Source organism: Argiope bruennichi, chromosome 7 (assembly GCF_947563725.1).
Source record: "Argiope bruennichi chromosome 7, qqArgBrue1.1, whole genome shotgun sequence".
NCBI lineage: Eukaryota > Metazoa > Arthropoda > Arachnida > Araneae > Araneidae > Argiope > Argiope bruennichi.
This window is the reverse complement of record NC_079157.1, coordinates 81752450-81779996: the sequence shown is the minus strand read 5'-3', so window position 1 is coordinate 81779996 and position 27547 is coordinate 81752450. Positions and strand designations below refer to the sequence as shown.

The following is a 27547-nucleotide window of genomic DNA, read 5'->3' as shown; positions in this document are numbered from 1 at the left end:
CATTTGTCTCCAAAATATGATTTAATGCAATTGCACTTGAAAGAATTACCCTGCAGTCTACACTTGCCGCCATTCGCACAAGGATTATTTGTGCATGGATCTGTCATTAGAGACACGAGTATTGTAATAATTAATAATAGACAAAAATAAAGCCTTCTTATTATTTATCAGAATAATTACTTAACAAATTAATCAATTAACCATTCTCGCATTTATCCCCAAAATATGGCTTAGTACAGTCGCACTTGAAAGAGTTACCCTGTAATCTACACTTTCCTCCGTTCTCACAAGGATTTTCAGTGCATGGATCTTTGAGTTGAAAGATGAGCATTATAATAATAATTCATAAACAAAAATAAAGCTTTCTTATTATTTATCAGAATAATTGACATGAATCAACTAACCTTTCTCGCATTTGTCTCCAAAATATGGTTTAGTGCAATCGCACTTGAAAGAATTACCCAGCAGTCTACATTTGCCGCCATTCACACAAGGATTAATTGTGCATGGATCTGTCATTAGAGAGACGAGTATTGTAATAATTAATAATAGACAAAAAAAAAGCCTTCTTATTATTTATCAGAATAATTACTTAACAAATTAATCAATTAACCATTCTCGCATTTATCCCCAAAATATGGCTTAGTACAGTCGCACTTGAAAGAGTTACCCTGTAATCTACACTTTCCTCCGTTCTCACAAGGATTTTCAGTGCATGGATCTTTGAGTTGAAAGAGGAGCATTATAATAATAATTCATAAACAAAAATAAAGCTTTCTTATTATTTATCAGAATAATTGACATGAATCAACTAACCTTTCTCGCATTTGTCTCCAAAATATGGTTTAGTGCAATCGCACTTGAAAGAATTACCCAGCAGTTTACATTTGCCGCCATTCACACAAGGATTAATTGTGCATGGATCTGTCATTAGAGAGACGAGTTTTGTAATAATTAATTATAGACAAAAATAAAGCCTTCTTATTATTTTTCAGAATAATTATTATCACATGAATCAACTGACCTTTCTCGCATTTATCTCCAAAATATGGCTTGGTGCAGTTGCACTTGAAAGAGTTACCCTCCAGTCTACACTTCCCCCCGTTCTCACAAGGATTTTCAGTGCATGGATCTTTGAGTTGAAAGAGGAGCATTATAATAATAATTCATAAACAAAAATAAACCTTTCTTATTATTTATCAGAATAATTATTGACACATGAATCAACTAACCTTTCTCGCATTTGTCTCCAAAATATGATTTAATGCAATTGCACTTGAAAGAATTACCCAGCAGTCTACATTTGCCGCCATTCGCACAAGGATTAATTGTGCATGGATCTGTCATTAGAGAGACGAGAATTGTAATAATTAATTATAGAGAAAAATAAAGCCTTCTTATTATTTATCAGAATAATTATTATTACATGAATCAACTGACCTTTCTCGCATTTATCGCCAAAATAGGGCTTCATGCAGTCGCACTTGAAAGAATTACCCTGCAGTCTACACTTGCCGCCATTCGCACAAGGATTATTTGTGCATGGATCTGTCATTAGAGACACGAGTATTGTAATAATTAATAATAGACAAAAATAAAGCCTTCTTATTATTTATCAGAATAATTACTTAACAAATTAATCAACTGACCTTTCTCGCATTTATCCCCAAAATATGGCTTAGTACAGTCGCACTTGAAAGAGTTACCCTGTAATCTACACTTTCCTCCGTTCTCACAAGGATTTTCAGTGCATGGATCTTTGAGTTGAAAGAGGAGCATTATAATAATAATTCATAAACAAAAATAAAGCTTTCTTATTATTTATCAGAATAATTGACATGAATCAACTAACCTTTCTCGCATTTGTCTCCAAAATATGGTTTAGTGCAATCGCACTTGAAAGAATTACCCAGCAGTCTACATTTGCCGCCATTCACACAAGGATTAATTGTGCATGGATCTGTCATTAGAGAGACGAGTATTGTAATAATTAATTATAGACAAAAATAAAGCCTTCTTATTATTTTTCAGAATAATTATTATCACATGAATCAACTGACCTTTCTCGCATTTATCTCCAAAATATGGCTTGGTGCAGTTGCACTTGAAAGAGTTACCCTCCAGTCTACACTTGCCTCCATTCTCACAAGGATTTTCAGTGCATGAATCTTTGAGTTGAAAGAGGAGCATCATAATAATTATTTATAAACAAAAACAAGACCTTCTTATTATTTATCAAAAATGATTGTTAATATGTAAACCAACCTTTCTCGCATTTATCTCCAAAATACGGCCTGGTGCAATTACATTTGAAAGAGTTACCCTCCAGTCTACATTTGCCACCATTCACACACGGATTATTTGTGCAAGGGTCTATAAATATCATGAATTAATTCATATTATTACTTTTAAATCATAAATAAGTTGAAATCTTTAATAAATACCAAAACATAATAGGTTGCAATGGAATTTAATAAGTATTTTTTTCTACATTCTAGTAAGTGCTCAAATTTTGCCATTAAAATTTCCTAATTTGGAAGAAATTTTATTACGTATTTCTATTTAAAATATATCTGAATTTTTTCATTCATTATTCATACTAAAGTTGGTATTTTTACTTTTCCCTGTAAATTAGTTTTAATGACTTAAATCATCTTTAAATTGCATAAATTAATATAAAAATTCATAAAAAAAACTTTATGATTCTTTCTGAATGATAATAATCTTTTGCTTACCTTTCTCGCACAGTTTCCCAGAATAGGGAGTTTTGCACTTGCATTGGAATGACGTTCCGTTGATCTTGCAGGTTCCACCGTTCAGGCATGGATTCTCCGTGCAAATATCTACAGAAAAACATTGAAAACATATTATGCTCGCTATTATTATATGTATACTGTAATTCATCAAGAATTGAAAAGAAATGACATTACATTAGATATAGAAAATAATTATATAATATTACCATCTTTGCAAATTGGTCCCGTGTAAGGTGGTTTGCATACGCATTTGAAAATTTTTCCAATGACTTTACATTTTCCTTCATGTAAACAAGGACTGCTGTTGCATGGATCTGTTTCAACGAGTATGTTTGGAATCAATAAATACGCATTAGAAATTTTAGCAACACTTACCAAATATTACTAGAAACTTTCGAGCATTAAAGTAAAAATAATTTGACTCTTTTTAAAAAAATGCTTGATTATTGTATATATTTTTATTTTGTTAATTTTTATTTTCTGTTAATAAGGTAATAAATATTAATTTTAAATTTCCGTAAAAAGAACTATTTCTTTCCTCTTCCATAGAAAACTGCCTACATTTCTTTTTTTGAAAGAAAAAAAGCCTAAAAGCTTTCATTTATTTTATAATAACTACATATGGAAAACTGCATTAAAATAATAAACAGGAATTATATGGAATTTTTTGGTATCATTATTTTTATAACCAAGCTTAATTTTAATAATAGAAATAAGAAAGAAAACTTACAGAGATTCATTCATATATAATAACCTTTGAATTATCTATCGATATCTGGAAATTAGATAGATAAATTGGAACTTTCATTTTTAAGTAATTGGAAGACAAATCCTTTGAGTCGAATGTAATTTTAAAAGATTTCATAATTAAGACACGCACACATGCATATATACCTTCACAGTGTTGTTCTTTTAATTTGGAACCATCGGGGCACAGGCAGTACTTTTCTTCCCTAAAACCTAAAAATCCGCCTTCCCAAGTGCAGTTAGCTCCAGTACCACAGTTACAAGCTGTAAGAAAAGTATGTTATTTTCCATTCAGTTTCTCACAAACTTCACAAATTTATCATATTATGGCACATTTATTTATAGAAATATTAAATATTTTTGCCTTTTACATACATATATCTTTTGTAAATATTTTTTCCAATTTGTGTACAATTTGTTTACTTCTTAATTTCTAAATAATTCGAGTGAAACTTCAATGGGATCTTTTTATTTTTAAGACAAGAGAAACAGATGGTGAGGGACCACATCAAAACTGATACTTAAATGTCGGAGAGGAGCCTATAGAAAATTTATTCAAAATTACCAAATCTAAAGACATGGAAGGATATGATTTTTGTTCATGCAAAGTAAATCTTTTTCACTCCGACAGTGAAATTTTTAAATCCAGGGCTCTAAATTGGAATTACAATAATCCTTATCTTAAATATAAATTCAAATATATAATTAGGAATTTTCTGTTAATAATATTCATAATGGGTGTGTTTGCTCACTATATTGTGTTTACTGTATCATGTTTATTGTATTTTAATTAATTTTATAATTCAAATAAATATGAAAAATAATTATGAAATCATGTAACTAATTATTTTAAGAAAGCATTACTAAAGGAAATTCCCACTGGAATCAAAACACAAATTAATTAATTGAATTTTAAAACATTGTATTTTCATATAGATTAACTCTGAAGCAACAGGAATTGACTGGAAAGTAAGAAAATGGCACTTCTCAAGCAAGATTGAATTTTAAGAACGTAAAAGAAAACTGCGAGTTATATTTTTTCTTCACTTCTTCAATTCAACGCAAGCTTCAATATCACAATTCTTTTGAGTCATGATGCATGTGGCGGCGCTACTGCATGAAACGTTATTCTAAGAAGTGAATTCAAATGAACTAATCTTGACTATATAAATATTGTGGCGTCAATTTCGTATTACCTTTATTTTTTTACTCTCTTATAACAACAGCTGGTTGCTGTTATTTTATGTTTTATTATAATGTTTCTTTATTATTATTTTTTTTTGTAAACGAAGTTTATTCTTGCTATTACTACTAGTATTCAAACTACAAGCTAAGTAATGGATTAAACCACAATGCACTTTGTTAGTCCTATTTCTGAAATGACGCCGTTTTTAAAACAGACCCCGTATCCCCCCCCCCACACACACATACACATTCGTAAGAGATTACCGGAAAATCAATAATAAACGTTTTTCATTGTTCTTTTTAGCATTTTATCTGAATTTTTCTTTTTTATTGATTTGCTAATTCAGCAACAATAGTAGAATTGAAATTCAATAATATGTGTCAAAGCAAATTTATTAATATGCACTTTAATTTAATTAATCTTTAAATTTTAATTTATAATCTTTAATATTCCTTATTGTTATTAATTACTTATAAAATTTAAGAACTATCTTTATGTTCATTAATATTATTCAAATTTTTTTAAAAACGTAACAAATTAATTAAAATAGTTTCAAACAAATAAAAAAAATAATCTTACCTTCGCAGACATCTAACTTTTTACCGTATTCCGGAAGACATTCACAAAGCACTTCGTCGTCAGATGTTACTCGACATTTTCCATTTTTACAATCACACACTGCAAAAAACGATTTGTTTGTTCCATAAAATTAAGAAATTGTGCTTAAAAAAATGCTCAAATATCTACACACATTCTACTTTAGATTGCGCAAGCGCTCACAATTACCAATTTGGAAGCCACGAGCCTTTACTAACTCCTCTGTATCTTTTATTATGTTCTGTTATCTGTGAACCAACATGCATGCAACACCCTACTAGACTGACGTGCATTGATCGAATGAATCTTGGATGGAGGTATTCAGATTCTACTATTTTCATGCCCTTTAATGAACTCATCACAACTTTTTGGGGATATCTGTCGGGATTATTCTCAAAGTCTTTGTCAAATAACATTATAGTTCGTCCTTGAACAAGTTGCGGCGCATCTTATCAAGAGGCACTAGTGTAACAAACTGCACACACCAAGATAATCACAACCAAGAAAGACTCCAAATATGTGCATAAAGCAAAGAAGAAGATTGACCGATTTTTTAAAATAATTCATATTCCTCGCAATTTAGTCTTTACCTTGTGGAGTTTCATCTGCTTTTTACATGCGAAACAATTTCGAGATCAAAAGAAACTCATAGCGTTGTAAAATAATAATAATAATGTTACGTCCATTCTCAAGAATGCCACAAATGTGCATTCGTGTGACGGAAACAAAGAGGATTGTATTGCCGGTGATGATAATAACATTCAGAGCTATTTCCGAGAAACAAAGGAAGACTGCATATGCATGCAAAATTTAATTGAGGTTGTCTTTACTGTTACTGAGACCCCCCGGAGGGGCACCTCGAAATGAGGATGAGAGGCTTCCGGCATGTTGGTTGGATCTCGCCACCCTGGAGAGTGCACTAATAGGGAGAGCGGGGGATCTGACTCCTCCCATCGATGACGGGACGTACTTCCTTCGAGGAGGGTTGTATCGTGGCCGGTGATGGGCCTTAGGACTCAACCACAGTTCCAGCCAATGTTGCTGTTGCGGCGGTCCGGTCATTCAGTTTTTATGGTTTAAATCCGTGTGCCTTCGTGGCGGGTCGGAGAGTTAGATGGCTGACTTACTGAGCTACAGTAAACTCTATGTTATTTTTTGGCTGATTTTTGTTCAAAGTAAGCGAAACAAGATAATTAGCATGTAAATGCATGGTCACTTATGTATCAATTTATCTGAAATTTATTCTATATATTTGTTTTTTATTTTAAACTTCTGAAACATAAAAAATAAAATAAAATAAATCTTACCATGTTGACATATGTTTCCTACGTGATTTTCGGGACAGTCGCAGGAGAAGGAATTCCCTTTAATTGTACACCTACCACCATTACGACAAGGACTAGATGAACATGGATCTATGAATGGTTAATGTCTTTAATACTGATGGAAAAGTCGTCTTAAAATGTATGTTTAAAAAATAAATTTTGCAATTTTATCACATTTCATTTATTTCATTAAATTATCTTCCATTTCCGAAATCGCATACACTGAGAAGCTATTAAATTTTGCACAGGCCAGTGCATGGAAGTGAAAAAAGAATTCATCGAATCAACAACTCATTATAGTAAGTACTGTCAACGATAAAATTTTATAAAAGTTCTGACTCAAAATGTGTTTGGAGATCAATTTCCTTTCTTCTAAAGAATAAATAGCAACTGAATATTGCGTCTTCGAACAAGATGCTGATTTAATTTGAGTGAAACTGACGTGTTAGACGTAAAAAACAAATTTACGCTACTAATAGAGCTAATTAAAATAAATTATTTTTTTATGTTGAATTCACTGTCATTTTGATAATTTGGTTACGCTGTTGTTTTCCATTTTTGGCAGAACAGAAATCATGACAATTTTGTGGTTCTTTTTTTCTCTCGTTTCCCCATTATGTTCTTATTTTTGTAATTAAGTATGTGTAGGTAAAGAAAACTTTTAAAATTTATCCTGTTTTACATCCAAAAAGAGGCTGTAAACTACTATGTGATAAAAGTTTAAAATTCATCATGTAAGTTTTACTGTATAACGAAGTAAAATGCAATCAATTCGTAAATAATAGATTTATTTTCTTTAAGAAGATATAAATAAATTTCTCATAGAATAAAACATTACTTTTTTTTGTTTTATTTTTGTGGCATCCAGAAATATAAGTGTTCCTTTCATTTGCTGATTTATTTCCTTTTTTGTATTCATTTTAAAATATTAAGGAGTGCATTATGTTTGTTTTAACATAAGGCATAAGAAATAATCGAAAACATGAACCTATAAAAATCTTTAAAAATATATAATAAATGTATGACTATTCTTACCCTTTTCACACCTATCTCCAGAGAAAGGACTCTTGCATGCACATATAAAACTGTTTCCTTTGACTGTACAGCTGCCGTTATTCATGCATGGATTTGATGTACAAGGATCTGAATATGAGAAAATGATGGAAGTTATAATAAATATTTTAGTCTATCTTCCTTATAAGCAAAGAATGCGTAATACGATACATCATGATTTAATTGTTAAGATACATTATAATACTGTCTGGCACTGAAATTATATAGAGCTTCATCATAGATAATTAGTGCTAATATGATAATAGAATTTGACTTGTACTTGTCCTTTGTTCTAATAATTTTTTCAAAAAAATTAAATGCTTGTAGAATTTCAGCTTATTGATCTCACGATCTTTCATATTTTCTATTAAAACATTCAATTTCCATTAAGAAATTTTCAGTAAAAGCTTTGATACATTCCAGCATGCTATATCAGTTCTTAAAATTTCTGTTCATGATCTCACATGTGATGTTGATGCTTTCTAAAAGTGCAAACTATCAACTATTATGAAATGCCTTTGGATATCATGTATGCTCAAGAGACAATCAGCTCTAAAAACATTATCCATCAATACGCTTCATGAGCAATTGAGCTAATAATTGTATGTATTTCTCTGTTTTTGAAATAGGAAATCATAATTTGTAAAAACAAGAATTTATTAGAATTAATGAATAATGTGAAACGTAATAAGAAAAATATGGAGTACGTACTAAAATAAGACAGCATGATTCACAAGACCTTCAGGCATGACCATCCCCCACATTTACTCAAAACATTTAGACTGAACATTTTAACAGGGCTCTTAAATAAGAATAAACGCTTATTCGTCTGTGTTTTTCCTATGAATTATGAGAACAACTCATCAATCGATTTTCTGAGAATTTTCTTGAGCTACAAGTACATATTCAAGGACAAAAGGTGCGGATAAAATGCAGGACACATTGTTTCAGTGAACTGTGAAAAAAAAAACTTAAAGGACCACGCGGAGTTAAAAGACAATCGCAGTGATGAACATGCAAAAGATGGCTAATTGAAATTAGAAAGCTAGTCAACCAACCAGCTGAAATTTCTTTTTGTTTTGTTATTGTTGTTGTTGATGGAAAAGGTGCATAAAAAGGAAAATGTGCTATGAAAGTTTTTCTAAGTAACTTCACACAATCTTAACAAATGAATTAGGCCCCCATTTGTTAAGGCCACAGATGTGCTTCTTTAATTTTCTCAATGCTGAATGTCACTAAACAGCTTTCAACGAAATTACGGATTGGATATACAACGAAATTTTGTTCGTCTTTCATTAAAAGTTAATGATATAATTGCTAGTTTTCAATATGTAGAACATATAAGTACAAAAATATTTTATATATTATTATTTGTGTTGCGATTTTTGTGAGATCTAAGTGAAATTGAAGTTTTTATACTTTTTGGTATAAAAACTCATTAAAAAAGATGATTACAAAAATGCAGGAAATGGAGCTTTAATATTCATTCGAGAAGAATAAAAATATGTTTAGAGGCAATACATTTTTAAACGCAAGAAAAATTTGTGAAATCGGGCAAGTGGAAGAGGTTGAGAAACTTCCTCTTTGGTTTTAGGAATTATTCTAAATATACATTTCAGAGAATTTGATCTATTTATCTACAATACCTACAAATATAATTCAATGAATTGTTCTGTAATAAATAACCATTTCAGCAAAATCAACTTTATTTCACAGTTCTCTTGAAATTTGGATACTCCTGAAAATTTTCAGCATTCCAGATGCATAGAATATTTGAGGTGTTTTGTGCTTACCTTTTTCACATTGCTTTCCTTCATATGGAGGGGGGCAATCACACTTGAAATCCATTCCAACCACTTTACACTTCCCCTTATTCGAGCAGGGATTGGATGAGCAAGGTCCTACACGAAAAAACAAATCCACAATGAATGAATGAATAGGATTCTTCCAATCATGCGAATCAAGTATTAGGATAATAACGCCCTAAGTATTCATACAGATTTAAAATTACAAATCTTATCAAAACCTTCAAGGTAAATAAACGGACGCCTTACCCATTTCGCAGTTTAGACCACTGAATGGCTGTTTACACTGACATTTGTATTTTAGCCCCTCTACCTGGCAGACGCCGCTGTTATGACAGGGATTTGAGGAACAGGGTCCTGTAAAACAAGCATTTTTATTTGCGAAAATTCAAAGTTATGCCCTTTTACGTGCTACAAATACAAATCAAAATACGAAGCATTAAATCCAGTCTTACCCTCTTGACATAAAATTCCTGTATAAGGCTTCCTACATACACATTCGAAGCCCCGACTATTTACTTTACACGCCCCGTTGTTTTGGCAAGGATTTGAAGAGCAAGGACCTGTTGTGAAAGAGAAAAAATATCTAGCTCAGGCATTTTTTTTATCTTTCTTACTGAGCAAGAAGCATAAAAAAATATTCTATAATGCGATGATGACATTAGTATATCTAGTTTCTTTCCGCTAAACCCTTATACGTTGTATTTTCAAATATAATGTAATATATTGTTATTTGCACAATATACAAGAGTTTTGTTTCATTTCACTATGCTAATGAAATAACATTTGAAGAACAGTTTTATTGTTAATTCTCACCTTTTAAAACTTACTAACAATATCAAAGTTATAATCACTATTAATAATAAGTAGAAGATCACTGTTATGGCTTCGAAAAAGGAATTGATTTCAAATGTTTATACTTTCTGATTTTTCGGCTACATTTTTCATGAGTATTTTCGAAAAATGAATAGACTGGTAAGCGTTTTAGCGATGATTTTCTGTTTGAGAGAGTATTTACTGTTTCTAATGAAGTGAAATGCAAATGGGAATCGTTTCCCCTGAGAATTTTATAAAACTCCGCTATATCTTGGAGATGCATCTGACAGTTTTCTGTAATCTAGATGATCAAGAGCTTCTCTGTCAGGAACCATTCATTGATAACGTGCGCCAGATTGATTCAGATATAAAACAATACTTTTAACCTACTAATTTTAGTTTTAATGTATTAAAGCGGTTGAAAGAAATCAGTCCCATTACAGGTATCATTTAAAGATTCTTTGATTTATATAATTGTTTAATGAATTCATTATTTTTGATATTAACAAAGAAATTTTTGCATGCCGTTACATGACATCCTACTTCTCGCCTTGAAAAATCACTGCCTTGGTTTAAAGAGCTGTATGAAAATTTCTTGCTTTCCAGAATATGTATAAAATAATAAAACCCTTTTTGAGTTTTTTGCTTTAAAATTTTAAAAAAATATTTTGAAAGAAGAAAATGTATAGTTTCTTTTTATGAATTTCGTTCAGTTTTCGATATTTGAATTTTATTATATTTCACTAATATATTTTGAGATTTGAAAAAAAATAATTGAATGATACATTTTCTATGTTCATTGAATGTATCTAAATTATAATTTTAAAAATGTATTTGTAACAAAATACCTAGATTTATTACATTCACACAGTTAAAAATTTCCTTCACTTCCTCACGGCTATAGATGCAATATCTCTTACATTCAGAAGCCTCTCTCTTCTATATTATAAAATGGGTTGGAAAAATAATTTTTTTATAAACGCTAATAGTCTTTTTTAAAATCTAATAATTATATTTTCAACAAATATAAAACAAAATATATTCTAATTATATAACACTAAATTTATAGAAAAATTATACAAAAATTTCTTTCGTCAAATTTTGAAATCTATTCACTCATTTATATTGAATTTGTAATTTCAAATGTCAACAACACCTAATCAATTTCACTTATTCCCAGACTTTTCTGGTTATATTTTTATCTCGACTGTCATTTTTCTGTTTCTGGCTATTATATTTAACTACATAACAAAAAAAAAATCCTTTATTGTTTGACAAATGGAAAAACCATTCACTATTTTTCTGAGATGTGAAAAATTTTAAAAATTTCAATCTAGAAATGTACATAGACTCATGAAAATATATCCATCAACTCAAATCTTCTCCTCTTTTTATAATTTTTACTTCACTTTTTTTTTCTGAGATAACTTACTCATTTCACAGATTTTTCCTTCGTAAGGCTTTCGGCATTCACATTTGAAACTCAGTCCATCTGCTGAACATTTTCCTAAATTCTGGCAAGGATTGGATGAACATGGACCTGCAAAAATTTGAAGAACATTTTATTTCTTAAAAAGTATAGAAATGTGGCAAAATATTGTTTATATATAATTACAAAGTGCACCTTTCATTTTAATTGTTTTGATTTTTCTTAAATATTGAGAAACATAAAATTAGTCAAAATATTATTTCAATGTTTTTATATTTTTTAAGTTGATTATTTCTTCTGTTTTCTGTATTCATTTGAATATTTTTTAAAAAGTCAAAAAAGCTCTTAAAAGATTGGAACCTAAATTATCTTTCAGATAAATGTGGTTTTTTTTACTCTAAAGAGTTATGTAAAAGAAATCACAATAGTTTTAGGCATTTCATCTGGTTGAATATCAATCGCTGGGCGTTGACACATCAATAATAAACATTTAAAAGGTGATAGTAATGGTGCACAAGACCGCAAATCCACGGAACACGTTCCTCCGTTTTGACACGGATTCGATGAGCACGGTCCTGTCATGAAATAAATAATGTTTCCTCTACATGTTGGGAATATACATGTTATTCAATGTTATACAAAAGCGAATTTCTAAATGGTGTTATTTACAAAAACAAAATTGCACCTAATTCACAGTTTCGCCCTAAGAATGGAGGCTTGCATGCACATTTGAAAGACTGCCCATCCATGGAACACGTTCCTCCGTTTTGACACGGATTCGATGAGCACGGTCCTGTCATGAAATAAATAATGTTTCCTCTACATGTTGGTAATATACATGTTATTCAATGTTATACAAAAGCGAATTTCTAAATGGTGTTATTTACAAAAACAAAATTGTACCTAATTCACAGTTTCGCCCTAAGAATGGAGGCTTGCATGCACATTTGAAAGATTGCCCGTCCATGGAACACGTTCCTCCGTTTTGACACGGATTCGATGAGCACGGTCCTGTCATGAAATAAACAATTTTTCCTCTCTATGTTGGGAATATACATGTTATTCAATGTTATACAAAAGCGAATTTCTAAATGGTGTTATTTACAAAAACAAAATTGTACCTAATTCACAGTTTCGCCCTAAAATTGGAGGCTTGCATGCACATTTGAAAGATTGCCCGCCCATGGAACACGTTCCTCCGTTTTGACACGGATTCGATGAGCACGGTCCTGTCATGAAATAAACAATTTTTCCTCTCCATGTTGGAAATATATTGTTATTCATTGTTGTTTAAAACCAAATTCTAAGTGTTTTAAATCTGCAATTTTAACATGGTATTCTCTTGAAGATCGCACTTTCACGAAGTTAGCTTTCAAAGTCAGGTAGAATCGTAAATGACAAATATTGCTGTGAATAATTGATATTAGTTTTATTATAATTTAAAAATTAGGAAATGTTGAGCAATTGAATGTAGTAGAAATACCTACAAATTTTTCAAACAATTTTCTATGTGTTTTAATTTTTTATATATATATATATATATTAAATTAAATCAGTGAATTCGATTCATCATAATGTTACGAATCTTTAATAATGTTTCTATTTCACGTTCATAATTGGATAAAATCAATTACAAAGATTCTTAATGGATACTGAATGGGTGATTAAATTACTCCTCAGTTGTCAGATAATCTGAGGGCCCATTTAATGACGAATTTGATGTTTTTTTGTTGCAAAATTTATGATTTTGGAAAATTTTTTGGAGTGTTATTCGCACTAGGAAATGCTGATTCCAATTAATGCTGATTTTCTTCTTATTTCATTCACAATTTCTGCTCATTGTTATTTATTCATCAAGAGATGCTTACATAGACCCTGGCCATGCTTTTATTACTTATGGTTTGTGTTGTCTTAAGTACTCGTAGAATAAAGCCTACTTTAATATCAACGTTACTAAATTTATTTCACTATAAACCCAATGAGAGATTGTCGCAACCATACTTAAACTTTCCAAATTTTTAACTGCACGCAGCATTCGTCAAAATCGTATTCTAAATAAAAACCTCAATGTTCACTGCCAATATTTTAGTCATTTTTTCTGATAGATACATATTTGATATAATTGAAAGAAAAGTGTGCCTCCTTTTCAAGTCGATTGGAAAAATCTCTCTTAAACACTGATCAAAGAGATTTTCACACTCACTCTAAAATCACGTTTTTCATTGGAAAAATAACTGTCGATTGGAAAATCTCTGCAAATTCTTCCCAGAAATGGTATTATGCAAGAAATTGATAAAACTATATGAAATACGTTGATCCAATTGCACAAATATGATATTTATCTTATACCTCTTACCTATTTCGCACAAATTTCCACTGAACGGCGGTTTACAGGAGCAACTGAAACTTTGCTCATCCACACTGCATTTTCCGCCATTTTGACAAGGACTCGATGAACAAGGACCTGCAATACAAAGAGAAAGATCATATTTGTAGTTATTTAAAATTTTACTCTAAAGTAAAAAGATATTACATATCAAATAATATTTATTCATGCTACCCAAAAATTATCTCTAAAGATCTACTGATTTTTGCAACTGAAAAATTTACGGATTGCTAAGATTTGGCAATGCGAATATCTAACTATTCTTATGGCACTTGCCGTGGACAAGCCCGCTGTTACGAAGACAGCGATTTTAAGCCGGTGGGAGAGCGTCTCTTGTTTCTATAGTAGCACCATCTAGGGCCAAGAGAACGACTTAGCTACACACACGTCACAACCCTTTTTACGGGGCGAACTTCATTCAGTCATCCACAGATCGTCATTTAGACCTGAATCAGAGCACGATCACCCCTGACCCAGTACCCCCACTGGTATTACTCTCGGTCTTTGTGACCACGACAGATTTATACGTGCGTCAGCCACCAAGCACGCGGTGAATCTTCGACCGGCGGGGTTCGAACACGCAACCTAAGGGACGCGAATCTAACGCTCTACCAACCAGGCTATCCCGGCCTTATCTCTAACTATGATGGTTCCCACTAACATTTTAGTCATAATCATCTGATTCATAAAATATTTTTATTTATTATTGTATGTTACTCCTATCAGGGTTTAAAGGAATTCTTATTCATTACATTGATATAAGGTTTGCAATATCATTCAATCGATTTCTGGATCTCAATCTCAAATTTTTGCCGGCAATTCTGCATTATTTTTTACTAAAAGTAATGTGATAAATATAAATATAACACAAATTTTTGTAATTATTCGCTAGACTGTCATTGCAGCGAGAGAAAAAAGGCAGAAATATATTATTTAATTATATGTTTTATAGTATTATCATTCTGAGAAATTATTTATGTATAAATGTATATTGTGATTTACAATAAAACTGTAAAATTTATTTTACATTATTTATATTCAAAATGCAATTTATTTTTAGGCACTCTTTTCACAATATGGAAAAATCAAACAAAATTTATTACTTTGAAATTTCATTTTATATTGAGAGTTTTAGAATTTAACTATAATATATTGTTCTAACGGTTTTGTTAGAGACTTTCACAAAGTAAATGACAATTTCACAATGTATTAGTCTGTAAATTTTAAATCACTAATTAATCTAAAGAACACCATTTATTTTCATTATTCGGCCGACAAGTTGCGTCTCCAATAATTAACATCCATGGAATTTCTTATATGTAATAAAAATTTACTTTAATCGCTTGTAAGTTGGCCGTCGGAAAATGTACAGAAATCTGTGTATAACATTTTCTTATTTCGAAAAAAAATATAATTCATATATTAATCATATGTTTAATAGTTTTTTTCCATATGAAGAACTATTTATATATAAATAAAGCTTATAATTGGTAAGAAAATTGTGTAATTTTCTTCACACTATTTTTGTTCAGAAAGCTACTTGCAATCATATGGTTTTGTTAAATGCTTCAAAAACCAAATAAAATTTTTTACTATCGTTTTTTTAAGAGTTATTATTTCACAGCAATTCACCGGTATAATCCATATGTTTAAAATATTTGGCGAAAAATAATAAAAATCGGGAATTTTATAAACATTAATGAAACATAAGAAGGTTATATATATATATAGGGTGTCTGATATATATATAAAAACAGGAAAACGGTTAAAGTTAAAAAAAAATCCTTAAAGCAAATTCATTTGACAGAACATAAATTTTTCCTCCCAATGTTTGGTCTTAGTTTAAAATGTTGTCTATAGATGGCACTAAAAATCCATGTTGTCGTTCTGCCGAAACCAGACTAGAAGAGAAAACATTCATGATTTGCCACATGAATTTGCCATGAAGATTTTTTTTTTTTCAGATTTATTATCATAATAAAATCTGAAAAAATCTTTTTTAATATTTTTAATTTTACAACTCGCCTCCAACTTTTTTAATTTCCTCTATTTCTAATGCTATAGCTGCAGTTAGAAAATGTTAACTACTGCACATCATTCTAAAGAATAATGAAATAGAAATTTATTATATTAAAACACGTGTCTAAACAAGTGACGTGACTAGATTAAAATGTCAATTTTGTAGAAAATTTCGAAATTTTTGTTTTTGAATATCCTTAAATTTTTCTGTTTCTTTTATAAAACTGCCAAAATTTAATTCTATCTCCATTTTTTGATAAAATATATTTATTTTTGTATTTGCATAATATAGGATTTAATTATATTTTAATTTCATATATTGTTTCCTCAGATTCTAATTTTTAATAAAATCTTCTTCCGTAAAACTTCATAAATTCTAATGTATTTGTTCTTTCATTAAATTTGGTGTATTGATTTTTCATTATGATTTGCAGTTGTTGAGTAAGCAATATTTTGAATCAAAAAATATTTTTTGATTTAATTCTCCATAATGTTCTTGTTGTTTATTAAACAAATCCAATAATTTAAAAATTGGATAGATATACTTTTTTTCTTTTTAGACACAAGACAATATTTTTTTAAAAAAAATATCTTAAAATTTTTGTCAAATCCTATAATAAACTTCTTAATTAAGAAGTGTTAGCTTAAAATCTCTTTCCGCCAAAGAGTTTATTTGTTTATGTTGTCGCAAGCGTTTGAGGAGACATGTATAATTTTATGGCAAATTCGTTTTTAGCGAGCATGGACACGACTTTTAATTTCAATTTAATACATGCAATGTACATTATATATTTCTGAAATATCTATAACTGTTTCTTCAACAGAACTTTTTCAATTTCTAAAGTTCAATCAATATTAAGTATTTTTTTCTAATTCTTTCATCTTTCTAGATGAAGTAATAAGGGGATTTAAAGTATTTATGGCAGTAATAACTAGGGAAACGAAAGAAAAAAAAAGTAGTATAAAATGAATGTGATACTTTTAAATAAAACTTGCATTCCTTGCAATATGTTTTGCATTTTCAAGGCAAAAAAAAAAACTTATCTTTCTTTAAAAAATCTCACTATTCTTTAATTTCGAAGAAATATTCAAAGTACAATTAATATCTAATTTTTATTAACGCTCACTTACAATTTTGATGAAATCTATATGCCTTTATTAATTTCAAATCGTTTGATAAAAGCAAACGATTTGGTAGTTTTTTAGAATTATTGATCGATGTTAATTAGTAAGAAATAAATAAACCCATATAATCCCAAAATGAGATACAAACCTCTAAATAATCACAGATTTTTTTTAAAAAAAATATTACAGTTTTTCTATTTGAATGGTAACTTGCAGTCGCACTTAAAATTTTCTCCATTAACCCTGTATTTGCCTCCATTTTAAAATACGTCCCTTTATCGGAAGAAGGAAATAACTGTTTTATTAATTTTGACCTGTTTGAGAATAACTCATCTTTAGCGGATTGCGCGGTATGTGTGCATTGACTTTCCTAGCCACAAGTCGCAGTTCATATAATAATTCTTGGATTTAATTAGAAATTAGCAATCAAGATATGTCATCACAATCGAAACAAAATTGAAAATAATATTTTAAAGTTTTCTCGAATATATTTATAAAATTACTTTGGTTTTAAGATAAAACTCTCTGTAATCTATAATCTTCCCAAAATTGAAATCAATGCCAGGAATAACAGTTGCAATCCATCCTGTAGTATCAATTTTGCTTCCATTGACTTCTACCTGTTTTTGCACTTAAAAAAATGGATTTCCGGTCATGAAGTTATCGCAGATGAAGACCTTCAGACATTAGTAACATTCTGACTCCATTCCTAGGAGGTACGTTTCTATGGCAATGGGCTACAAAAAAATTATCTTATTATTTGACAAATGTTACAGTTCTAATAGTTGTTATAATGAGAAGCAGCTGAAATATTAATGTAAAGTTTGCAATAAATCTTTCCAGGTAATATGTTTTGTCGCTTTTTACGGACTATGAGTATCTTACTCCCTAAGCGAACCAAGCAGAACCTCGTTTTTTGATTTTGATACAAAAACAGCCGTCATTTCGACTGATATAAAATATATCTAACATTATTATATCAATTCTTTCATGGAATTTTTGAATATTACAGATATATTTGAACAACAATTCAATAAAATATGCAATTAGATAAAATACTTTCTCAATAACACATTTTTTCAATAAATTTCTCAATAAAAATCTCTGAACAAATAAGGGAGTTATTCATACTTATCTCACATGTCCGGCCACTATATGGTTCTATACATTTGCAAGTGAAACTCTCTCCATTGATTGCGCAATTTCCTCCATTCTTGCAAGGGTTGCTGCATGGTGTGACTAACAGAGATAGAAAAAGAATAATCAGAATTTGAAATTCATAATTACGGAGAAACGAAGTAAATACAACAATGCGTTCAAAATATTGAAAAATTATAAATATGGACAATTTTGTGCTATCTTTGGTAATGAATCGCTCGCATACAGTTAATTCGCAAATTCTAGAAAATCGAAGATGTATTTTGGATGTATTTTTTCATTTGATTGAAATCAAAGTTTGTTATGTAATTATAAATTATAGTTACAAGTAGGGATTGCAATACCGGTATTTTGAGCCATTTGTACAATTTTGTAATACCGGTATTCACAATTTTAAATACCGTTATTTCGGTATTTACTAGAAATTTTTAAAATGGTCTCCACTATATGTTCAGAGATCGCCAACATAGCAAAATAGCATACGTTTTTTTTTTTTAATGTCTCCCTAACGAGCGAAATTAATTAGACTATGAATACAAAGTTGCATCGTACAATCAAGAGAAGTGATAAGAGGCGAGTCAAAACTATCTTTTTACAGCTCCGAGCGATTCTGCACACTCAGGATTCGTAGTTCGATATTCGCATCTGTGAAAACAAGGTTGTTGTGAAGAACTTGCGTAACATTTCAATAATTTTTAAATTGGTGAGTTTATTATTCACATTGTATTTGCATATCATATTTTAGGGTCCAAAATATTTTTCAGATTTATTTTATATATATATATATATATATATATATATATATACTAATAAATAATAACCCATAATAATGAATAAGAATAACTTTAAAGAACATAAAAAAATCAGTTGATAATACTTTGGTTTGGTTTCATTATTTATATGATGAAAAGAATATGGTTGCACAATGTAAAAAATGTTCAAGAGTTATTAAAGTGAACGGAGGAAGTATAAGTGTTCTCCATACACATTTAAAAACCAAACATGATACAAATTTGTTAAGGAGGAAAGAATCTAATTGCGATGAAGATACAAATTTAAGCACAGTTTCCCATCAAGCCATCAGGGATTTTAGATTATTTTGAGAAAAAAGATAATTTGGATGAAATTATAAGTAAAATGACAGCATTAAATGATTTGCCATTTCGAGTGTTTTGCACTTCTACTGAATTAAGAAAATTACTATCCGCCAGAAGTTTTAAAAAATCTACCAACATCGATTAACACTATAAGAACTGTTATAAACTACAATAACGGTGTTTGCAGTTCTTTGAAACACGAGCTAATACAATTAAAAGTAAATGGTGAAAAATTTAGTCTTACATTTGATGAATAGACAAGTGTAGGAAATAGACACTATTTAAATATAAGTATTCATTCAGAAAAATAAATTTGGAATATAGGACTTAGGAAGTATGTCAGTTGAAAAATGTGTGGAAGTGTTAAAATCTAAATTAGCGAAACATGGATTATCTCTGAAAGAAGATATTGTATCCATGACGACTGATGGCGTAACAGTTATGAAAAATTGGTGCAAATCAGCAATTGTGCTATGCTCATGGAATTCAATTAGGAGTAATAGATATATTATACCAAAATAGTAAAGAACAAAAAGATCCAAATACTGTGGATATAGAAACTTTGGATACCGATCTTGAAGTGAGTGAGAGTGAGAGTGATATTGACAATGAAGATGATGACAATGTAATTGTTGAAGAAGATGTTGCTAATGGGGATGAAATATTAACCCATCAAGAATTATTTCATATAATTTATAAAGTTCGAAAAATTGTTAAGATATTTAAACGTTCCCCTACAAAAAATGCCATATTACAAAAATATATACTAACTGAAAATAAAACAGAATATATGTTAATATTAGATTCTAAAACACATTGAAACAGTTTACTCCTATGATGGAACGATTTTTGAAACTGAGAAATCCAATCCAAAAAGCCATAATCGAACTTAAACCTGCAAATTAATTTTTCAGATAGTGAATTCGACTTAATATCCAGAACTGTATCAGCTCTACTTCCAATAAAACTGGCTGTTGAGTCATTATGTCGGAGAGATTCTAATTTATTAACAGCTAATGCAACAATAAATTTCATGTTGCAGTCATTGAAAGATCAGCACACATCACTATCTGAAGAATTATATATTACATTGAAAAATCGCACAGAAGAAAGGCATACCGAAATAGAAAATGTCTTACGGTATTTACATAATTATAATGATTTTAAAAATGAAAAAGAAGAAAAGAGACTAGCCAATTCAAATCTGATCAAGTTTATAGTAAATTTTCTTAAAATTTTTTACTCACAAACCTATCTACATTTAGAAAAATTCGGTATAGTTATCGAAGATTATGATGACACTAATGTCGATAGTGAAAAGGAATTGCTTCTTGAACAAAAATAAGTATTAGCAATAAATAAAAAAATTTCAACGAACCAAAATACAATACAGAAATCAGTTATATCCAAAACCATCCGACGAGAAGATTTATTTGAAGATGAGGGATTTAGTGGTAAATATTTGGAAAAAGAATATCGCGCATTGCTAACAGTACCACTAACTAGCATAGATACCGAAAGAGTGTTTTCGACACCTGGTAATTTACAAATTGACATTATGCTTGTACAATTAATGCATTATGTTTTTTAAGATCACATTTCAAAAATTTGTAACAGTACCACGGACAGAATAGCGATATTTGAACTTTTTTGTGATTTAAATAAATAAGATGTTCCTTTACTTTTTTGTGATTCTTTATATACTGTTAAAACATAAGTTACAAATTATTTTTGTGATATCTACACTGTCTAATAAAACTGGCAAATATAACAAAGAAACACCTGCGTTTTCTTTCTTTTTCTAAAATTTCTAATACCGGTATTAAAACCGTTATCTCGGTATTAAGATCTAAAAAATACCGAATACCGGTTATTGAACTTTTGGTCCGATATTGCAATCCCTAGTCGCAAGATTACTGTATATTTGACTTATTGCGTTTGCATGCATACGAAAACACAGATCAGAAATCCTTTGTCAAATATGAATAAAAATTTGACAAAACTATAAATATTATTATAATCTTAAACTGGAAGGAAATTTCATTTGCCTACGTTATTACGTTTATGAAACATCGCGGTTTTACTTAAAGCTTACAAAAATATAATTTGATATACGGTTAACCTCTTGATGCATTTAGTACCAAATTTGAAAAAGATCTACATATAAGATAATAACCATGTGCCTCAAATTTTATCTATACTCCACCTTAGAGTTTTTAGTCACAGTATCTATCCTCTTATACTCAGACAGCTGGACACACAGACATTTTCTTAATGAAATCCGTTCAGAATTTGAGACAAATCTAATAATTTGTTGCAAAGTCGATGAGATATCTTTTTAGTGATTCCATTAAATTTATATCGTCTATTCATTATTTTGTACTATGCGTTTGCTAATCAATGGGTGTTGTGTTTTCTGAAACATTCTGGCCTAAATTCCCTAATAGAATCATTATTCCCTTTTCTGCAATATAAAATCTGCGGATCTTCGGCAAACCTGTGAATGACAGGATGCTCAGAATTTTTTAAAGCCCTGAAATCCAGCTTTTTATCGTTCATTGTACAGTAGAGAGATCTCGAGTATGCATTTTGGACATCTTATTTCAAACGATTAAACCAAAAATTTGACATAAAATTGCAATTTCAGTAGAAAGATTACACATCAAATTTCACTTAACGACTTGATTACTTTAAAAGTAATTGCATTTTGCTGCATGCGGTTGTACAGATCTCCAGACGGACAGCCCATAAATGAATTTCACTCAAAATTTGTCATGTGTCTACAGTTGAATTGCTAAAATTGTGTTCCAAATCTTACTTGTCTGGCGTTTTATGTTTTGCTGTTATTGGTCACTCGGACACTGACTAACGAACAGATAGAAAAATCTTCTTTGCACGAATTTCAATTAAGATTTCACATAAATCTGCAAGCCTTATATAAAAAAGCATGAAAAATTTCATTTGAATATCTCAAAGCGTTTTTGTGTTATCGTATGCACATACGGACATGCGCAGTTAGAAAAATTCAGATACTTCCGGATTCAGAGATGTCTAAAGCGTAGCATTAAACGTAAAAGTCTCGAGGTCTAATTTTTTCTACTTTATCTTTAATTTGATGAGTTTGATTCTGGGTCCCTAATCAATGAAACTCTGATCTGTAGAAGTTTCTCCAAAGTCGTGTCATAAGAATCATTGCAATAGGTAATCATTCTACAAGAAATATACCTTAAATGATTACTTCAAAAATGCAGAGATTTTTATGGTTTAGCACTTTTGAAATGTGAAATATACATAATCCTACCTTTATCCTTACAATTATCTCCTGTGAATTTCGAGGGACATATACATTCGTATCCATTTTCCACATCTTTGCAAATACCTCCGTTCATGCATGGATTTTTTGTGCATGGACCTGCAGTATTTCAAGAAAGAAAAGTTCATATTAGTTAAAAATATGACAGAAGAAAAAGTGGTTTATTTTTCAAGTTTCTATAAGTTATTTTTTCTATAGCATATTCTAAATCTTGATTTATAGAGAAGTACACAGTTTCAATGCACTATAAATCAAGAATAATGTGAGATATTACATGTCATCTGTAACAGAATTGTATGGTTACTTTAAGTTTTGTTAGAGACAGTAACAGATGCTCTATGTGTGATCCTTTAGAAGGTCCCGTACACTTTCTTTCTGGACACGGCACAGAACAAATTTACCTTAGGGAAATCTCGCATGTGTTGCAATGTGAATTTGCATTTTTTTCTTCCCTAAAAGAGAACACCGTGCTTATGCACCTTACTATTGGCAAGGAATGTTGCTCCATCAATGAAAACTAAGTGATAGGCCAAATCATCATTTTAAAACGAAGCTGCATATCGGCACAAAATTCAAATCGCAAAATTCATTTGTTTGCCAAAGTCATTTAGATTTTACTACACCTGTACTTCGTATGGAATCATTTTACTCCTCTTTCTCAAAATTCTACAGACGGTGGGCTGAGAAATCGGCACTTCATAATTCAGACTCTTTATTAATCTTTCCGGGTTTCGTTGAATGATTTCTTGCGATACAGTTAGTCGTCCAGGACTTATACTTCTGCGCAAACAGTCTGTAGTTTTTAATCTTTCATGCCATTCATTAATAGATTTTCTAATTGGAGTTTCTTTTCCGAAGTTTAATCAAAATGCAATCGCGTACTCCGTTTTGCTAAATTGAAGAACACAAAAGGTCTTCTCCACTGCAGAGGCCAACATTTCGACTGACTAGCCACATGACACACATTCTACTGCCTATGTGACTTCTGTCAAAGGAGAGACACAAACTTTAAGAGTATATCTACCTTAGATTTGCTAAGGTGGTTCGTGTCTTTGACTGTTAACTGTTTTATAGCATCTGGAAAACGTATATATCATTATGAATATTCAAAAATATTATATATTTTATCTAAAATAATCTTGGTATTACATCTATAGAAACCTTGAAAATGCATTATATTTAATTATTAAAGATTAAATTCAGACTTAGCTATGCTTTTATTTATTTTTTTCTCTATATTTTACTTCTTTACGCTTTAATTAAAAAGATGTCAGTCATTAAAATACAAAAAAATTATATGCGGTTTTGATGACGTTTCCAAATGGTGACATTGGCAATTCCTTCTATGCTCATTGTTTGGTATAAAAATGAAATACGGGGTAGCTCAAATTAAAATATGCTTGGCTGAGATGCCAAAAGAGAGAAACAGTGGACACAACATATCATATTTGTAAGGTATACCTATGAAACCATGCGAACAAATATTAGTTCAAATAAATACTTCTCTGTGGAAACGAAGCATTTCGATTGTTTTAAGGCAAGAAAAAGGTTAAATGATACTATCAAAAAAGAAGGAAATGCGAGCTGCCGGTAATTAACATTATCCTTACATTTTTAAGACACATAACTATCTAACAAATCTATCTGACTTCAGATTCTGTAGTGCATTATGCGAGGCAATGATAGGTCAAATCTTTCAAGAAAGATAGCATATTGGTAGAAAGTTGAGGGCGGAAACACTGATAAAGAAGGTTGGTTGTTGGTCTTTTTTTTCTGGTGCAAGAGTCAACTCCAGCCATACTGCTACAAGCTTATGACAAATTAAGAAGAAGCATGGTGAAAATACATATGGTGATATAGTATAAAATTCACCATGCCATTCATTAAATTAAAATTCTTTTTGGTAACTCATAGTAAAATCAGAAAAAAATGTTTAAAAATTCATATTAAAAACTAATGGGAAGAACCTTTTAGATAAAATTGCTAGCACATAATTTAACATTTTCTATGACGTGGAGAATTTGCAAATGAATATTGAAATAAGTCCTGTCCGTAAAATGCTAAAATATTACATATAAAATCTTTTAATATTAAATAAAATAACTGTTATTAGACCATCTATTAAAATAAAGTGAATAAAATGTACTTTGGGAGGCCGAAAAGAATAAAAATTGAAAAGCTATACACACACACACACATATTATTTTACTTTTGAAGTGTAACCCTTTGCAATTAAGTACTCTTTTAATTTTAAACTATAACAAAAAAAACTTGTAGATAACCTATTTAGGCTCTTAGGAGTATACAGATTAAATTTCGTGAAAATTGTACTTAATGTTTTGATTTTAGGGGTGTTCCATCACATAGAACACTGCGCCACTAGATGCTCTGAAAAAAGTGCGACTAAACGAGCATTACAGTTGAAGCCCGAATATGAATGAAATCTCTAGAATTTGAAGAAAAAAAGCATTACGCATATATATATATATATATATATATATATATATATATATATATATATATATATATATATATATATATATATATATATATATATATATATATATATATATAATATATATATATATATATATATATATATATATATATATATATATATATATATATATATATATATATAAGAACCATTTGACAGATGATAGTTTTATAGTTTAGGGTTAGAAAAAATTAATCGTTACACGATAGAACTACTTGTTTTCATTTTTTAACAATATTTCAAAAATTATGAAAGTCCGGGGTCATAGTTCGAAAATTGTCTCCCTAGTTCGTGTGATATAATTCCAATGAATTTCTTTTTATGGAGGGTTATTTGAAGTCAAAGGTCTTTGTCAACAATAACACAAGCACGCGTGCATTGAATGGGGAAATTCAACACTGTGCCAACGAAATTCTGCCTCACTTTTGCAAAATGATCATGGGAAATAACAAATTAATGAGTATCTTCCAGCAAAGTTGTGGAGGCTATTTGCCCAATGTGCTATTCCATACATAACTCTATTCTGTGTGCTTTACAATTCAATAAAAATATAACAATTTCAAGAAAAAAAATCGTGTTTTCTTATTTAATTCAAATTTTTCTTTAACACATTGTTCTATCGTGTAACGTTCTATTTTAACTAACCCCAAACTAACAGCTGCCAAATGGATTTTTTAATAGGGTTGCCAACACTTTACTGCACAAATGGTGGCAATTCAAATGTTGCGTTCATTTTGGTACACCTTTATATATATATATATATATATATATGACGAACTGCAGAAACTTTCTCGAAGTGTTATTATGAGTAACATTGCAAAAGGTAGTCTTCCTATAGGAATCTACCTAATAAAAGACTCACCAACGCACTTTGATTTCTCTTCATGATATCCTAATTTGCAAAGACATACTTTTTCTGTATTAAAAAATCCCTTAGATATCCACGTACAGTTTGAATCTGGTCCACAATCGCAAGCTGGAAGTACAAGTGAAATTTATTAACATTAATTTACAAATATATAAATATATATTGAGATATTTCATTTGCATCTTATTCAAAACAAAAATCATTACAAACAAGATTTTTTGGCTCTAAAAAGTGTTCACAGTTTTTTTTGTTCTTAAAATTTGTGAAAATAGTTTTTTTTCAAAGGGAGAACGTGAAGAATATTATGTACAATATTATTTATTGATTGTCCTTCACATTTTAACTCCAGATCTTATTTTAGAATGAATTGTGTTGGAAAGATTCGGAATATTTGAAAATATATGGAGAAAAACAGCAGGTTTGCTCCTCCGTCACTGATTAAGAATCTAATGTAAAATTAACCTACTAGATTTAATGTCATTTTTATATTTCGTTTAACCAACAATTCAGAAATTTTCCTTTCGCATAAATATTATTTTAGCTTTTTTAATTGTATTTTAAAATTTTCTAGACATTTATTGATTACTAATTTTCTAGATATTGATTGATTATTAATGTTTTGATAATACTATCAGATTTTTAGATTGAAGGTATAAATGGGTGCCATAAATAAATTAAATTCATCAGTTGAAAGCAAAATTTCAATATTTCTAAATAAAAAAATGCAGTTGAATCAATTCTGAAAATAACCTTAAAGCAGTTAAAATCGTGCATTAAAATTTAAATATGGCGAAAAGTATCTTGTTCACGAAGTACATAAATATTCTTCAGTAATACGGAAATGTAAATTTGCATAATTGTTATCTATTGAAAACAAGAATATTTTTAGAAAATATAAAATTCCTTGTTCAACGAAAACTCTACTTATGATTCATTTTTTAATTTTATTTTATATTTAGTTTTTACTTATGGCAATTAAAAAAAATCAAATTTCGAAGTAATAAAAAAACGAAAAACAGAAAGAAAGTAAAATAAAATTTATCATATTACGCAATCGCGAACAGGATGCCTTTTCGATTTTTAAAAGAGCCACTTGGCAATAAGGAACTCGGACATTTAACTCAAGGTGATTACTCTATGCATAAATCACCAATTTTTTTATTCTTTATAAAAATATTTTTCTTTTATTAAGAGAAAACCATACATTTTATTTAAAGAAACTTCAAGGATGATTCTTATTTTTTTAGCTAAAACCCTTCAGTTAAGTTATATATCTACGACTATCTTAAATTATACTGTCATTATGATTTCCATTCAAATTTCAAAACATAAAATTCAAAATTTTCAAAGATTTAATAATTTTCTGAGTT

At 29.8% G+C, this 27547-nt stretch overlaps 1 protein-coding gene across 1 annotated transcript in view; it reads right to left on the bottom strand.

The window, feature by feature from the left end:
• Positions 1-106: 106 nt before the first annotated feature.
• Positions 107-27547, bottom strand: part of LOC129975625 (neurogenic locus notch homolog protein 1-like) — a 35483-nt gene continuing 8042 nt past the window's right edge. The window contains exons 3-27 of the mRNA XM_056088706.1: positions 26172-26285; positions 22801-22911; positions 18376-18483; positions 14071-14178; positions 12836-12943; positions 12618-12725; positions 12400-12507; positions 11718-11825; positions 9925-10032; positions 9719-9826; positions 9458-9565; positions 7647-7754; positions 6594-6701; positions 5269-5367; positions 3651-3767; positions 2963-3070; positions 2736-2843; positions 2266-2373; positions 2061-2168; positions 1853-1960; positions 1650-1757; positions 1441-1548; positions 1233-1340; positions 1025-1132; positions 107-924 (exon numbers count right to left, since the gene is read on the bottom strand). Coding sequence (XP_055944681.1) covers positions 812-924; positions 1025-1132; positions 1233-1340; positions 1441-1548; positions 1650-1757; positions 1853-1960; positions 2061-2168; positions 2266-2373; positions 2736-2843; positions 2963-3070; positions 3651-3767; positions 5269-5367; positions 6594-6701; positions 7647-7754; positions 9458-9565; positions 9719-9826; positions 9925-10032; positions 11718-11825; positions 12400-12507; positions 12618-12725; positions 12836-12943; positions 14071-14178; positions 18376-18483; positions 22801-22911; positions 26172-26285 — 2714 coding nt within the window. The 3' untranslated portion in view covers positions 107-811. The remainder of the gene's footprint in view (positions 925-1024; positions 1133-1232; positions 1341-1440; positions 1549-1649; positions 1758-1852; positions 1961-2060; positions 2169-2265; positions 2374-2735; positions 2844-2962; positions 3071-3650; positions 3768-5268; positions 5368-6593; positions 6702-7646; positions 7755-9457; positions 9566-9718; positions 9827-9924; positions 10033-11717; positions 11826-12399; positions 12508-12617; positions 12726-12835; positions 12944-14070; positions 14179-18375; positions 18484-22800; positions 22912-26171; positions 26286-27547) is intronic.